At 38.6% G+C, this 15,179-nt stretch overlaps 1 protein-coding gene across 13 annotated transcripts in view; it reads left to right on the top strand.

Annotated features, from left to right (window-relative positions):
* Positions 1-14,571, top strand: part of LOC148842162 (protein FIP1-like) — a 48,326-nt gene extending 33,755 nt beyond the window's left edge. For all 13 annotated transcript variants that reach the window (XM_088957392.1, XM_088957391.1, XM_088957393.1 and 10 more), the window contains 7 exons: positions 5,123-5,219; positions 5,433-5,517; positions 5,767-5,829; positions 7,081-7,140; positions 13,229-13,321; positions 14,010-14,072; positions 14,265-14,571. In XM_088957392.1, the coding sequence (XP_088813518.1) occupies positions 5,123-5,219; positions 5,433-5,517; positions 5,767-5,829; positions 7,081-7,140; positions 13,229-13,321; positions 14,010-14,072; positions 14,265-14,369 (566 nt within the window). In that variant the 3' untranslated portion in view covers positions 14,370-14,571. The remainder of the gene's footprint in view (positions 1-5,122; positions 5,220-5,432; positions 5,518-5,766; positions 5,830-7,080; positions 7,141-13,228; positions 13,322-14,009; positions 14,073-14,264) is intronic.
* Positions 14,572-15,179: the final 608 nt, after the last annotated feature.

Here is a 15,179-nt window from a genome sequence, read left to right as displayed (position 1 = left end):
AACAGGTTTCTAAACAATCATTGAGAAATATCTCCCCAAAGAAACTGGTTTCTGTTTAGCCCTTGTTTGGACATTCCATCAGTCAAGTTGTTTCTTGATCTTTGGATCCATTTGAATATGGTTCCAAATTCCCTATCCAAGTATTTAATTTCTATCATAATATGTTGATATTGCCATGATATTACTGTTCTTTAACCACCTCACTATTACCTGAGAGTCCCATTCCACCTCTATATTTCTGAGATCTACCCAGCCTCAGCCCATATAGGACTGTTATCAACTTTGCTCTAATTGAGTCTCCAATGCCTATGGGTCCTGAGAAGATGGCTAGAATGATCCCATAACTGCTGAACACCCAATACCAGAATTGCCAGGGTTATCAATATTATATCCATCAAAATTTAATTTGATTTTATTGGAGGCTGGTGGACACCAATTCAGTGAGGCAATGGTTCTAGCTGAAGATGAATGTACCACACACTGCCACCCTCTAATAATGTATCTACTAAAAGGGAGCAAAAACATCGTAGTTTGTTTAACCAATGCACCACTTAACCAAAATATTTTCAAGTGGTTTGTGGTGTAATAGATGATAGTGTAATGAAGTTATATGATTCATCAAATCGTGTTACACAGGTGTAGAATCAATATCTTGTTGCATTGTGTCAGAGAAAGGCTGGTGGGCACCAATTCAGTGAGGCAATGGTTATAGCTGAAGATGAATGTACCACACACTGCCACCCTCTAATAATGTATCTACTAAAAAGGGAGCAAAACATCATAGTTTGTTTAACCAAGCACCACTTAACCAAAATATTTTCAAGTGGTTGATGGTGTAATGGTTGATAGTGTAATGAAGTTATATGATTCATCAAATCTTGTTGCAGTATGTCAGTGATACACAGGGTTATCAGTATGTCAGAGAATCAATATTGTGTTACACAGTAGACCAAGCTGCTTTGCTTCTTAAAACCCTTGACCCAGTTTGTTTAGAACACTCCAAACCAGATGCTAGAATTTGGACTCCCAACTCTTTTGGGTATCTTTTTGTGCTCTTCCTTCTTTACCCAGTTGTGTACCCCCCTAACCCTCAATCTTTCTTTTGCAAAGAAATTTGGTCTAAACCCATCCCCCCATCCCCCTACCCCACCCCACCCCACCCCACTCACACACACCACACACACACACACAAAAGAAAAAAGTGGGAGCTCTTTGCTGGGAAGTTTCTCTTGGGAAAATAAACACCTTGGACATCCTACAAAAGAAAAGACCCAACCTTCTTATTTCCCCAAATTGGTGTATCACTGTATCCTTTGTAAAGCTAATGGAGAAAGCTGCTACCGCATGCTAATCACTTGCCCTTATGTTGTGAAACTTTGGGGGAGAAGATTTTTGGTCTTTTTGGTTGCAGGTGGACCGTTGCCCTTGCAAATTGGGGTCTCTTTGACCCTACAAGCTTTCAGTGGCCTAAGAGGAGAGGGAGAGTTTTGTGGAGATGTGTTAGGGCTGCTTTGGTATGGACAGTTTGGGAGGAAAGAAATAACAAAACTTTCAATGATAAAGAGAGGGATGAGGATTCTGTCTGGGAGTGCCTGCTAATCAGGGCCATTAATTGGGCTAAAGTATCAGAACTTATTTCACATTTCTCTTTAGCTGACTTGTGGAGAAACTGGGGAGTGATTGCAAACTTCTCTTCTACTAAGAACAAGCCAGTAATTGCTTGGAAGGCTCCTGAAGAAGGCTTTATCAAGATAAACTTTGATGGTAGCAGCCTTGGCAATCCTGGGGCTTCTGGCATTGGAGGTGTGTTTAGGAATGCAGAGGGTCAGGTTGTCGCCTTGTTTTCTGACCCAATTGGAATGGGTGATGCGGTTAATGCAGAAGTCCAAGCAGTTTTACAAGGGGCACAACTGGCAAAAGATTTTAACTTTACAAGTTTGGTCACTGAAGGAGACTCTAAATTGGTAATTGGGTGGCTGAATGAACCGGAGACTGTAGCGTGGTCATATAGGAGGGCGATGAGAAGACTTAGGTAGCTAACCTCCAATTTAATAGTTACAGTTCAATGGAAAAGGAGATCAGCTAATGGGTTCGTAGATCTTTTATCCAAGCAAGGGGTGCATAGGGATCATTTATTCTGGGCTCAGTTGTAATTTTGCTTTGTTTCTGAGGCAGCACCTCGCGCCTCTCTTTGGAAACTCTATCATGTACCTTATGTTGGCTCATTTATTCTTAATAAATCACTTTATTTAGTTCCTAAAAAAATTATTTATTCTTAATAAATCAATTTATTTAGTTCCTAAAAAAATAAATCACTTTATTTAGTTCCTAAAAAAACTCTATCATGTACCTCACGCCTCTCTTTGGAAACTCTATCATGTACCTTATGTTGGCTCATATTATTTATTCTTAATAAATCAATTTTTTTAGTTCCTAAAAAAATTAGAGTTCTACCTACTAAAATCCCTTATTTACTACAGTAGAAAAGTTTGGACAACCTGTTTTGATATAAAAACTGTAAAAGAAAGAAGAAAAGAAAGAGAAGAAAAGGTTTCAGCTAAGAAAGAGAGAGAAAAGAGAGAGAGGGGAATGGGAGAAGCTCAGAATTATTGTAGAAGCTAGCTGGAAGGTCTATATACACCTCCTCCTACAAGTCCCTATTGAGAAAAGCATTCTTCACATCAAGTTAGAAGAGTGGCCAAGAGTATGTAGCTGCTAGTGATAGAAGAATCTAAACTGAACTCATCTTTTCCATTGGTGCAAAAGTTTCTCCGTAATTTATGCCATAAGTCTTGAGTATATCCTTTTGCAACCAGCCTCACCTTGTACTTCACTGTATAAACCCATCTGCATCCAACTCTCTCCTTGCCATTAGGCAAATCCACAATCTCCCATGTTTGATTTTTAATCAATGCTTTCATTTCCTCCTGCATAGCTGTCTTCCACTTAGGTTTGGAGAGAGCCTCACTAACACTCCTAGGTATAGACACGGAGTCAAGGGAGGAAAGGAAGGCTCAGTAGGAAGGGGATAATCCACTGTAAGAAAGATAGTGTGAGATGCAATGAGTAGTACACTTCCTCTTCCCTTTTCTGAGGGCAATAGGGAGATCAAGGTCATCTGCAGTGGTGTTAGGAGCAGGGGTAATAGTATCAATGGAACTAAACCATCAGGGGAAACAAGAGGCATACCTGGGTTTGTGTCACTCAAACTTGGAATATCCAATGAGCCAATAGGGAGTGATGTGGGTTCCTCTACTGTGGAATCGACCTCCCTGTGTTGTCATAGGCACTGTCGTGTAAAACGTTGAGAGGCAGAACACAATGGAGGTGGCACAGTGGGTGAGATAGGTAGGTCAAACACTGGAGTAGACAAAGGAGCTGGAATAGGAAGTGGTATAGATTGCTCACTTCTCCAAAACACTCCCCCTGAGAAGAACCCCCAAGAAAAAAGGTGTGGACTCAAAAAAGGTGACATCCATAGTAACATATCAACTCCCGGAGACTGGATTGTAACAACAATAGCCCTTCTGATTTCCTGCATACCCAAGGAGACACACTTCTTCGCCTTAGAATCCAACTTTAAGCGGTGAGGACCAAGAACATGGACAAAGCATACACATCCAAACACCCTTAAAGGAATATGGAATGCCTCCCCCTTAGGAAAAAGAAAGCTGAACGGAGTGCTATATCAAAGAACATGAAAAGGCACCTGGTTAATCAAGAACACTGTTGTAAGAACTACATCACCCCAAAAACGAATTGGAACTATAAAGCTCAACATTATGCTTCTCGCTACTTCCACAATATGTTTGTTCTTCCTTTTTGCTACACCATTTTGTTGTGGAGTGTATGTACAACTGCTCTGATGGATAACTCCATGCTCCAATAGGTATGATGCCAGGTTTTTTTTAAAGTATTCCTTGGCATTGTCTGATGGATAACTCCATGCTCCAAGTCATCACCATGTAGTTCTCCTGTACCCACTGGAAATGGTCAGTTTCAGGTTTCTTTTCCTCATCGGTGATATACCCCAATTTTCCATGAGCAACAATTGCCATATTTGCAGATTGTGACCATTCTAAGTAGTTTGTAGCATCCAACTTGACTGTAGTGATGGTTCTGGCCCCGAAGAGGTCTTCAACACCTCCTTCCCTGAATCCCATTTCTCTTGTAAATTTGTTTCCAACTCCACAACCCTCCATAACTCCCATAATAGATTAGAAAATCAATTTGAGATGAAAATAAAGGTATTTATCTCCTTTAGAAACTTTAAACACCCTCTTGGAACCCTAGAAGCCCCTCCCTCCAAAGATTCCTTTTTTCTGTGAGAGTGGGAGAAGAGAGAGAAGAGGTTGTTGCTCCCTCCAGAGACCTCCAAAAAGGCTGGGACTTGAACCTCTCCCTTCAAAAAACTTCAAGGAACCCTAGGAAACTAGAGCACCACTTCCTAGATTGAAGAGTCCTACTAAAACAAGATTGTCCCCCTTTCTCCAGTTCTTCTTGATTTTGGGGTAAAACCCTAGACCAGCTACAAGGGATTGCAATTCCACCAAAAAAAAGAAATCCAGAAACCGAGCTTACCTGAAGTCTTTAATCAGCCCTTTGCCTTATCATGCAGTTGGCCGATCTAGGGCTGCATGATGGAGCAACTCAAGAAATCTTTAAACTTGCTCTGATACCAAGTTGAAAAGTTTGGACAACCTATTTTGATATAAAAACTGTAAAAGAAAGAAGAAAAGAAAAAGAAAAGGTTTCAGCTGAGAAGGAGAGAGAAGAGAGATAGAGGAGAATGGGCGAAGCTTAGAATTAGGTCTGGCCACCCCTTTCATTAGATTATGTACTCATAAATAAAAGAGAGTACAAAGACAAGTATGCCCTTAGTAAGTCGGCTACTTGTGAGAAGTTAAAAACGCTCTTAACTTAAAACATAAACTAATGGGCCTAAGGCCCAATAACTCGCTAACTATGCTATGTAAATAAAAAACATGTTATTATCAGCCCAAAATCAACAACTACATTGGAGCTCCAAATTTTCCCTTCAGTTATGAATCATGCAGTCCATTTTATTATCAAGTGATTCTTCTATTGAATAATATTCTTATGCATGTGTTGGTGGTTGCAGGGTGTGTCCACCAGTACAATTCATTGAACTCTCAACCTGATGTCTTGAAATCATTGTATTCTGCTCTTCAACCATCAAGTTCTTTGGAAGAGTTAAGGTAGTGGTATGTTTTAATTTTATTGCAAATTCATAAATATATATGATTTATCTACTTGATGATTATAATATCAGTATTTGTTAAACTGTAATAAGTCAATAGTGGCATTAATACCATTGATGCAAAAGTTGAACTCCACTTTCAAATAAGCTTTTGATAGTGAAAAATATTACATCAATTTCTGTCAAGTATTTGAACATTTTGGTTCATCAGGTATCATGATGGTGGTCGACTCTCTGATCAACAAATGGCTTTGTTGCAATATCAACGAGAAAATCTTCATTACTTGAGTGAAGAGGTATATATTGCTTTAGAAACAATAATTAATTTAGGTGAGGTGGTACATCACATCATAATTAGCAATTCCTTGTAATGCTGCTACCTTATACTTTTTGTTTTCATTTTTTGGTCCAAAGATCTGATGAATTGTAAGCTGCACCAATTTAATTGGTTAATTTATAGCATCTAATTTACAATACGTTCTATCCCTAAAGATGATCTGAATGTTTAGACTGGTAATGTATGATCTTGAACCATGTTTCTTCAGATTCTTCGCCTACAAGAATGCTTAAGCAAGTATGAACGCTCTAATGATGGAAGCACACCACAGGTAATCTTCAACTTGTAAAGTCTGTTGTTCAATTTTAGAAGTATGCATTATTCATTTGGTTCAGTTTGGAAGGTATTTTTTTTAAATGGTTTTGGGGGGTGGGAAGGAGGGATCATCTATGGCATCTTATAGGAGCTAGCACAGCAAAGGAACTTAAAGTAGGAAGACAATGAAAAAGTTCCATTAGGTTTCGATACATAACCCAACTTAAAGTGTAAGGGTATAGATTTATAAAAGACCATGAACCCGGTTCAACCTGCCTAAACAAATGGCTAACCCACTTTAGGTAATTCAAGATAAGAGACCAGTGGCAAACAGCTGACAAATAACTGGCCACTACTTGTTGACATGGCAAGAAGATTCTAGAAAAGGGCCTTTTAGGTTAAAGGAAAAAATATAAATGGGGGACCCATTTCTGATTGGGGCCCCAGATTTTGCTCTCACATCCAGACCCCAATCTCTCTCTCTTCACACCCACCTACCCATCCACCCACCCTATATATCATTGATTATATAGAGAAAAACAGGTTTACAATCCAGGGTTTAGTACCTGGAACACCCCCCTATGGTATTACACAGCCTAGAACAAATGGTCCCTAGATACCCCTTGCTTGGCAAAGAAATCTGCAAATCTGCCAAGCTATTTGCCAACCTTCTCACCCAAGAAAATGTTGCTTCAAACCCCCTGAATATGCTTTTAATCTCTCTTGGGCCTTGTCTATATGTCCATACTCATTGATTACCACCCTGCAATCAAGATATTACTAGCTTTGAGTCCCCTTCTACCTCCACTCTTCTGAGTGTATGGAGAATTCAAATATTCCTGTATTTGTCAAGTAATATATAATGGATCATAGAGTCCTTATCACATAAATTCTTGGCACAGTTTGATCTGATTATTCAAAAAGTTGGATTTAGGCCCTAATAATCATGCTCAGACTGGCAATTGTATAACCAAATAGCTGTGGATGCCCCTAGTCCACAGCCCAAGCCCATGCTTTGACTATGGTACTTCCGCATTTTGTTTATATCCTGCAGTAATCAAATTGTTTCTAAAGCTTGGTGCTGGTAAATATATAGTTAAAATTCTTAACTAAGTAATGCTACATGTTTCTAATATGTACATCTCTTCATTTTTCTGATATAATTTTAAATCCCTTTATTGTGGAACCATTTTGTCAACTATTTGATCCATGTTTAGAATGACCATTTGATGATATGGACCTTTTGTTCTGTACCCCCTTTATGTAGGTTGATCTTGCCCATCTATTAGCAGCTCGTGATCAGGAACTACGAGCACTATCTGCTGAGGTAATACATTAGCTATATGAATTGCATCCAATAACTCAATGCTCTTATGGTTTCCCTGTATAGTTACTGTTTATGTCCTTTCTTTGTGTCATTATCATTAGTATACCTTTTTTCCTTTTAGTTTACTGAGTTCCTATTCTCCTTTATTTAATCAAGTTTTTGTTTCTGGATGTTGATGCAGTCTTAGCCACATGTCTAAGATTATCCCTTGTAGGTGCGTTGTTTTTAAATTAAGGCATTAAACCTTGGATAACTAACATTATTCAGGAAAAGAAAATATCTTTGCAAATTACAAGGTGGAGTATAAGGTAACAAGAAAATAGGTATTATTGAAATCAGCACTGGCAACTATTTCTAAAACATCTCTAAGAAACTGATGGTTTTCTAGAGTCTAGACAATCCCACCTTGAAAGGTGTCAACACCTCTGAAGGGTCTGGCATTGACACCAAAGAAATAAGGCAAAAGCAGGACTTTATTCCAAATCCCATAATCCTCTTCTACAATGGTATTATGGACCTTATATTGCCTTAAAGACTCCCATAGCACAACTCATTATGTATGGATTGAATGATTTCGAAAGTGACTAAAGCTCCTGAGAAAACTTTTTGAGAATAGGATTTTTATCCATTACATGTTTATGAAATTTTCTAAAGACAAACCTTTATAACCAATAGGAAACAAAATAAATCCTTGAACTGAAATTCTAACTTGAGAGCCTAGATACGATGAAAAGAGGGTGGAAATGCTACTCATTATCGTCCATGAATTGACTATAACTTGCTCAATTTTGTTTGAATAGTGTGATCTTGGAGTTGTTGATAGGTAGTCAAACAACCTTCCTGGTGACACTAAAATCAATAACAAGCAAATTTTAAATCCCCCATCGTCAGATTTAGGTCCTAAGTAAAATTACAGATCAGGATGATTCTCTCTCCAATTTTGGATATCCCACATTAGGAAACATGTTCAGTATGATTATTAGAACTAATAAAATGCCTTATGAGTGAAAAGCACAATTATCTCTATATACAAGGGCATAGGCAATATGCAAAGTTGTAATAATTAGCTTCATTAAGCTTATGAGCCATACTATAATACTTCTTTTTAAAAGGTAATGTATTAAACAAGAAATAAAAAGAGTACACAAGAAGTATACTATAAATAAAAAAGAGTATACAAGAAGTATACTATAAGATGAAGCCAAGGCTGCTTCAAATTATAAAAATCTTTGCCAACAAAAAACCAGAAAAAAAAAAACACAACTTGGGCCAAGACCAAAGGAACCCCTGCGCCCCCAAATAGGGATTAGGCCTACAAAATAGCCAAAAGCGGGCCAATGCCCAAACAAACAAAGGAGCACACAACAAAACCTTACATACTAGCCAAGCAGAACCACAAAAACCAAGTGAAAACAATCACCCCAGAGAAGGCAAAAAAAGCCTGAACTACCTAACCCAGGAGTGCTAGCCTTCCTCTTCCTCTCCTGCCTCTACCTTGGATGCTTCTGCCTCTCCCTTTAGGAGTTGATCTTTTCTTTTTGTGCCTACATGAGCCTCTCTACAAAGGCTCCACAACTATAGCTCTGTAAAAATCGGATAGTTGTCTAGCCCTTCTACTACCGGGAAGATAATCTAACTGTCATGGAGCAATCCAAACAGAGGCTATCATGATCTGCCTTTGGAGTCTAAGATAGAACTAGCAGCACAAGACAGAACTTCGTTCTTTGGCAAAACATTCTCCTTGGTCCACAGCCACTCTTGTATTTGAGCCTCTTGATCAACATCAAAACTCACCCCAAGGAAACTACCAAAACTCAACATATGCTCCACTCGATCCTCAGAGGCAATGGAAGTCATGGGACCAGCCTCTTATGCTACTTCAAGTCTCCCTTGACATGAAGGTACAACATGGATTGCTGGATCTAAACTAAAAGGAGAAGTCTATGAGAGAAAAGGAACAATCTCAGAAGCAAGGAGAATGTCTGCAGCATCCTCCATAGCTGCATCCGTAAGCTCCTCGGGCTCATTGGTGTATCGCCAAGCTTGCTCAGAGATGGGAGTACTCTGAACACTATGAGGCCCCTTAATGGCCTTTAGCCTTTGCCAAATAGAAGCTAGAGGGACTAAACTAGGGTCTTGAGACAAGTTTGGCTTGGAAGTGAGAAGCGGGGTAGATGCAGCACCTGTACAGAAAACAAAGGAGATAGATGCGATCGGGTCGATTTTCAGCATTGGAGTCGGATCCAGGTGGCAACCTGATCCAAGAGTCAACAAAATTGCTTGCAAAACAGAAAAAGATGGTGCCTGATCAAAAAATGAATCACGCATCAGAAGATAGGATGAGATAGGACATGAAACTGAAACAATCTGAAGCTCAATCACCAAATGTTCAGGTGGAGTCAAATCGTCCATTGCCACAACAGTCACCTTGGTGCCACCACCACCAGTGAGAACAGAAGAGGGATGGTGTTTCCTCCTCCTAGGTTGATGTCTCTGGTAATTTCTGAAAACACTATTAATGTGATCCATCATAGGAGAATGCTTGCAAAAATTGTGATTAAAGGCCACCCTAGAGTGATCAATGTTGAAAAAAGTATTTTCTAAATGATCTAACTCCTTGCCTTAAAGTGGGGTAGGAAAGGATCCCATTGAACTACAACCCCTGCATGGGTGAGCATGGCTGGCCTCTGAGATCTGCACCTCAACACCTTCCACTACTAAACGAAGAAGATAGTGAACCCCCCCTCCTAACTACCAACTCAGTGACTTTAGGAATGTTGTGGACTGCTTTGCTCCAAATCAGCATGTGAGTGGACTCAACATTGTTCCAGGCAAAGCTCACTGGATCTGTAGAAATGAAACCCCCAACTGCATCACCAATCTCCTTGAAAATTGGACACCAGGCATCAAGAGGATTCTAGACCCTTGAATCCACTATCATTTGTAACCACAGAGAGAGGCACGCTGCCCATTAACAGAAGAAATGCCAGAGTGCAGAGCACCATGGGCTTCCACCTCAGAAGAGAAGCAGAGGAGCAATTTACATATAGTTTCCTAACAATTGTTTTCTATGAAGTACACCAAGTTAGGAGGCCCACCTCTCGACCTCCACCACATCTGGGTAGCAACCAGAAAACTGGATCACCAGGCAATAGCGGAGAAATTCTTCTCGCTCCCAAAGTCCAACTTCTGAAACAAAAACCTTGTTCATGGTCCCTTGCACATGAATGGCAGTGCAACCAATCTCCAAAACACCTAAGTCTGCCATGGTTCTAGGAAAGAAGACTGAGATGACTAAGAAATCAAACTACCATATTGAAAAACTATGATGGGAAAATCAATCATGGAAGTTACACTTTGCTTAGGAGATTTGAAAAGTTTAGGGAGCAGAGGAGAGATCTCCACTTGGTATTTATTGATTTAGAAAGAGCATATGATCAGGTCCCTAGAGAAGCCATTTAGTGGGTTTTGGGAAAGAAAAGGAGTTTCAAGTAGATATATTAATATCATCAGGGATATGTGTGTCTTTACCAAAAAAATCAGGGATATGTGTGGGCAATATACCCAGTGTGAGAACTCAAGAAGAGGAGATGATAGATTTTCTAATCACAATGGGTTTACACCAAGGATCTGCACTTAATTCATATCTTTTGGCATTAGTTATGGATAAATTGATGAGACATTTACAAGAGGAGGTCCCATGGTGTTTGTAGTTGCTAATAATATAGTATTGTTTGATAAGACCAAGGATGGGATGAATCAACTGGAATAAAATAAGGATGCTTTAGAATTAAATGATTTTAAATTGAGTGAAATTAAAGCAGAACAGGTTGCAACTTTAATAAAATGGAAAAACCAGGAACAGGACCAGTTCCAGCTCATTGCCTGGACTTGTTTTCAAAACATTGGTCTAAAGTAGGAGAAATCAGTCAAAATATCGATCATGTAGAGGACAACAGGGTTTAGTCCATCACCTCAGATGGTCTTTTCACTTGTGCTTCTTTTTTCAACTTCTTAGTTCAGCCTTCAACCTTGGGGGTAAATTTCCCGATGAAAGGAATTTGGAGTAAGCCAATCCCTCCTAAAATCCAGGAACTTTGTTGGGAAGTTTTCCTTGGAAAGATTAACACTTGTAATATGTTGCAGAAAAGAAGGCCAAATAAGTGCCTATCTCCTCACATGTGCTTTCTGTGCAAGAACAACGGTGAAACCATCTCCCATATCTTTTTATCCTGTCCTTCTGTACTTTGTATTTGGGAGCATCTTTATTCTCTCTTTGGGTGCAGGTGGACTCTTCCTCAGTATGTGGTGGATCTCTTTGACCCAAACTTCTTGAGAGAACCAAAGAAAAGGGGAAGAGTTACATGGAAAGCAGTGAGAGCTGCCATGTTATGGACTGTATAGGAAGAAAGGAATGGGAGGACTTTTAGTGAAAAGAGTAGAGCAGAAATGGAATTTTTGATTTGATGAAAATTAAAGTGGCACATTGGGTGAAGACCCTGGAGGATTTCCAAGGTTTATCAACAAATGACATTTTGAGAACTTGGAAGGAAGTGGCTTTATTGGCTCAAGCCAAGGAAAGAGTAAATATGGAATGGAGACCCCCATCAACCAACTTTGTTAAACTCAAATTTGATGGGAGTTATATTGGTAGTCAGGTTGTGACTGGGCTGGGAGGGGCGTTCAGAGACATAGAAGGAAAGGTTTTAGCACTGTATTCAGGGCCATTAACAGATGGTAATGCACGGAAGCAGAACTGTGGATTACTCCATGGGTTAAAATTTGCTAGGCAATTCGGTTTCCACAACTTGGAGGTGGAAGGGGACTCTTAGGTGGTCATTTCATGGACAAGATGTAGCCCCTAATTTCCATTGGTCTATAGACATACTTTTCAGCAAATAGAAAGCATATCAAGGGAGATGAATGTTGTTTTTAGAGAAGATCAGCAAATGGGATGGTGGATGTTTTGGCCAAACAAGGGACGGCAAGGCACCAAATGTTTTGGGCAAAATTATAAATGATAAGGTTTGTCTTTAAGGTAGAAAACTCCACCTATTTGTAATATTTGAACTCGATATTAATAAAATCATTTTTACTGATAAAAAAAATATATATTGATCATGTGGTTTCGTCCCCTCTTCTTTTCTGGCATGTTAATGATTGGGAGGATGATTCCTTGGTAATTCTTTTGTCTCACCCGAATAAGTTAACCATTCAACTTTGGAAGGATACAAGATTCCAGCAGCTGATCAGAATAGTGTATTTTCTATCAAGTCTTCCTATGATTCACTCATAGGCCCAATGGTGAAATTCTTCCCAAGTTCCCATGGAAGTTCATATGGGAGGTCTGTGTTCCGAGAGTGTCCTTATGGAGAACCCCTTGGATAAGATCTTGACAATCAAACATCTGGTTTCTAGGGGAAAAGTCTGGAGATCGAAAGCACCCTTTGTGACCAGGACCAGGGCTCAACTTTCCATCTATTCAACAACTCATAGAGAGCCGCCCTTATCTTTTCACAGCCATCAAGTGACTGGTAGCAGGGTTAAAATCCTATGGAATCTTCTCTGTTTCACCCTATATATGGGTGTATGGAACGAGAAACAGCAAGATCTTTGACTGGAAAAAGGTCTTCATCTGAAATTATAACTGGAACAACTGAAAGATCCTTGGTTAGGTGGGCTTCAGGCTTCAGCATTAAATGATTTTGAAGGTTTTTTATTCCAACATGTCAGGCAAAATTCAGAAATTTGATTTCTCTTTTGATGTATAGAATTGATTTGTGTTGCATGTGCATGTTGACCATGGTTTCATTCAAACTAACCTTGTATAACTTTTCGTATCTCTTAGGATTTTCCCCTTTTTGCTGTAGCATATCAGTATCAATCTTACTATATATTAAAAAAAGTCAATAGAGCTAAACTGATTGATGACTTTGTTTATTTTTGTGACACTGAGTTGTGTAAACATCAAGCTGTCTTGCATTGTGTGTATCTACATGCAAGTGTGTTGTGAAAACATTTGTTTCTCAAACATGTTCTGATGATACCAAATACGTTGGCAGATATTAAGATCCTTTTCTTGTTGCAGATGAATCAAGTGCAATCAGAGCTACTACTTGCTCGTAATCTGCTTGCTGAGAGGGATACTGAGATCCAACAAATTCGCACCACCAACAATCAGGTATTGTTCTAAATATCAGTGCTCAAGGGTACGCAGTATATCTGTTTTACTTATACCTCGGGGTTTTGGTCAAATACTATAACTTCTGCTCAGGTTTCTTGTTAATGTACTCATGTCATCCCTTGTTTGGTATTGAGTGACTTATCCCACCCACTCACTAACATGTCTGTTTTAGTCAAGGAAAATGCTCAGGTGACATTTAAAACTTTTCAAAAGTCTATTTACCTATTTTTGCTACCTTGTATATTATATGAACAATAGTACCCTCATTTGTATCTCTTGGAGGGACACGCTTTTTCCATCATAGTGTTAAGGTGTGAATTAAAAATTCAATACTGGTTTGAGAAAAAATCAAACAAAACAAATTTTGATATAGTAGAACAGTAATTAGTGCTTATTAATTTTATAATATATGTTAGAGGCAAAACTAGTATTTTTTATAATTAAGGGCAATTTGGTAAAATATGTATTTCCAGTCTTTTCTGTTAAGAAGCCTGTGGTCTGAGGGGGATACAAGTTGTTAAGTAAAGCTGAGAAGCAGTATAAGCATTTGACTGAAACTCGTCATATGAACACCTTTTTATTCAATTAGTTCACTTCCTAGATTTTTGTATCTTTTTCTTAGTATGGTCATTTGGTTTTCAAGATCTTTCTTTTTCTTTTGTTTTGGTTGAAAATGCTGTAACAGTATGTTGAGGAGAATGAAAGGCTTAGAGCTATTCTGGGTGAATGGAGTGCTCGAGCAGCAAAGGTACTAACTACTCGGTTATGAACTTATGATCGTTGTTCTTCAATTATTCTAAGAGGTTAATTACAAATTGAATCCTCAATTCATTATTGCATGCCCTTAAATATGGTTTCCTCAAGCCATTTGGAAATGGATGTCGGATGGTTCAGTTGTGTATTATTTAACAGTTGTTTTTTGCTATTTTATTATTAACAGCTTGAACGTGCATTAGAGGCAGAGCGAATGTCAAATTTGGATTTGCAAAAGAAGATATCAAATCTAAGAGACCAACCAACTGAATCAACAAAAAATAGAGGTTAAGCACTTCGGGTTGAAGTAAACGAATCTGTTGTGCCTTTGTTTGTACAGTTCTCTTCTTTCTTTTCTTTCCCTCATTTTTCAGTGTTTAAGGAAACAAGAAATTCACACTAGCGTTCTCATAAATGGTAGAGAAATAGATGTAAAAATCATGAAATTATTTTCTTATTTGCAGAACATCAAAATTTCCCTTTTTCCAACATAATTTGATACTTTATAAGTGGGTATATACGACCTTGTTCTGATCGATTCTCCATTTTAAGTCTTTCCTGGAGACAAATGGAGTAATGACTCTGATTTTCTAAATTGTAAAAGCTTGTGCATCTGGGATTCTGGCTAAAGAACAATATAAATGGTTAATAATGCAGATTATTATCAATTAGGATAATGTCAAATGTGTAATCTTAATGTCCAATTTCCAAAAAAAAAAAAAAGATTTGGAAAGAACAATAATTCCAATCTTTGTAGTAACTTGATTGCTAGTCAAACTATGAGTTCATAATTCATTCGATCCGTCAGTGAGGCCGATTATGTGTCATTGGCCTAACCAACTGAATTTATCATACAAATGTTTTTAAACAGCAGGCATGGTGTGTTGTTAGGTGTCGGCCATAAAGCACACTGAAAGCTGACGTGCTTGTCAGGTTTTGAGCTTACTCATTCCAAAGCAGGAAGCGCCCGATGTACTTATAGCAATTTGACTTGCAAGAGCTGTAACCCTAATTCCAGTACTTATAGCAATTTGACTTGCAAGAGCTGTAACCCTAATTCCAGTATAATGCCAACGCTAATTCCAGTATGTTTCATTTTTTT

Source organism: Nelumbo lutea, chromosome 8 (genome assembly GCF_056320005.1).
Source record: "Nelumbo lutea isolate HS-2025 chromosome 8, American lotus-T2T, whole genome shotgun sequence".
Lineage (NCBI taxonomy): Eukaryota > Viridiplantae > Streptophyta > Magnoliopsida > Proteales > Nelumbonaceae > Nelumbo > Nelumbo lutea.
This window is presented reverse-complemented; position numbering and strand designations above follow the sequence as displayed.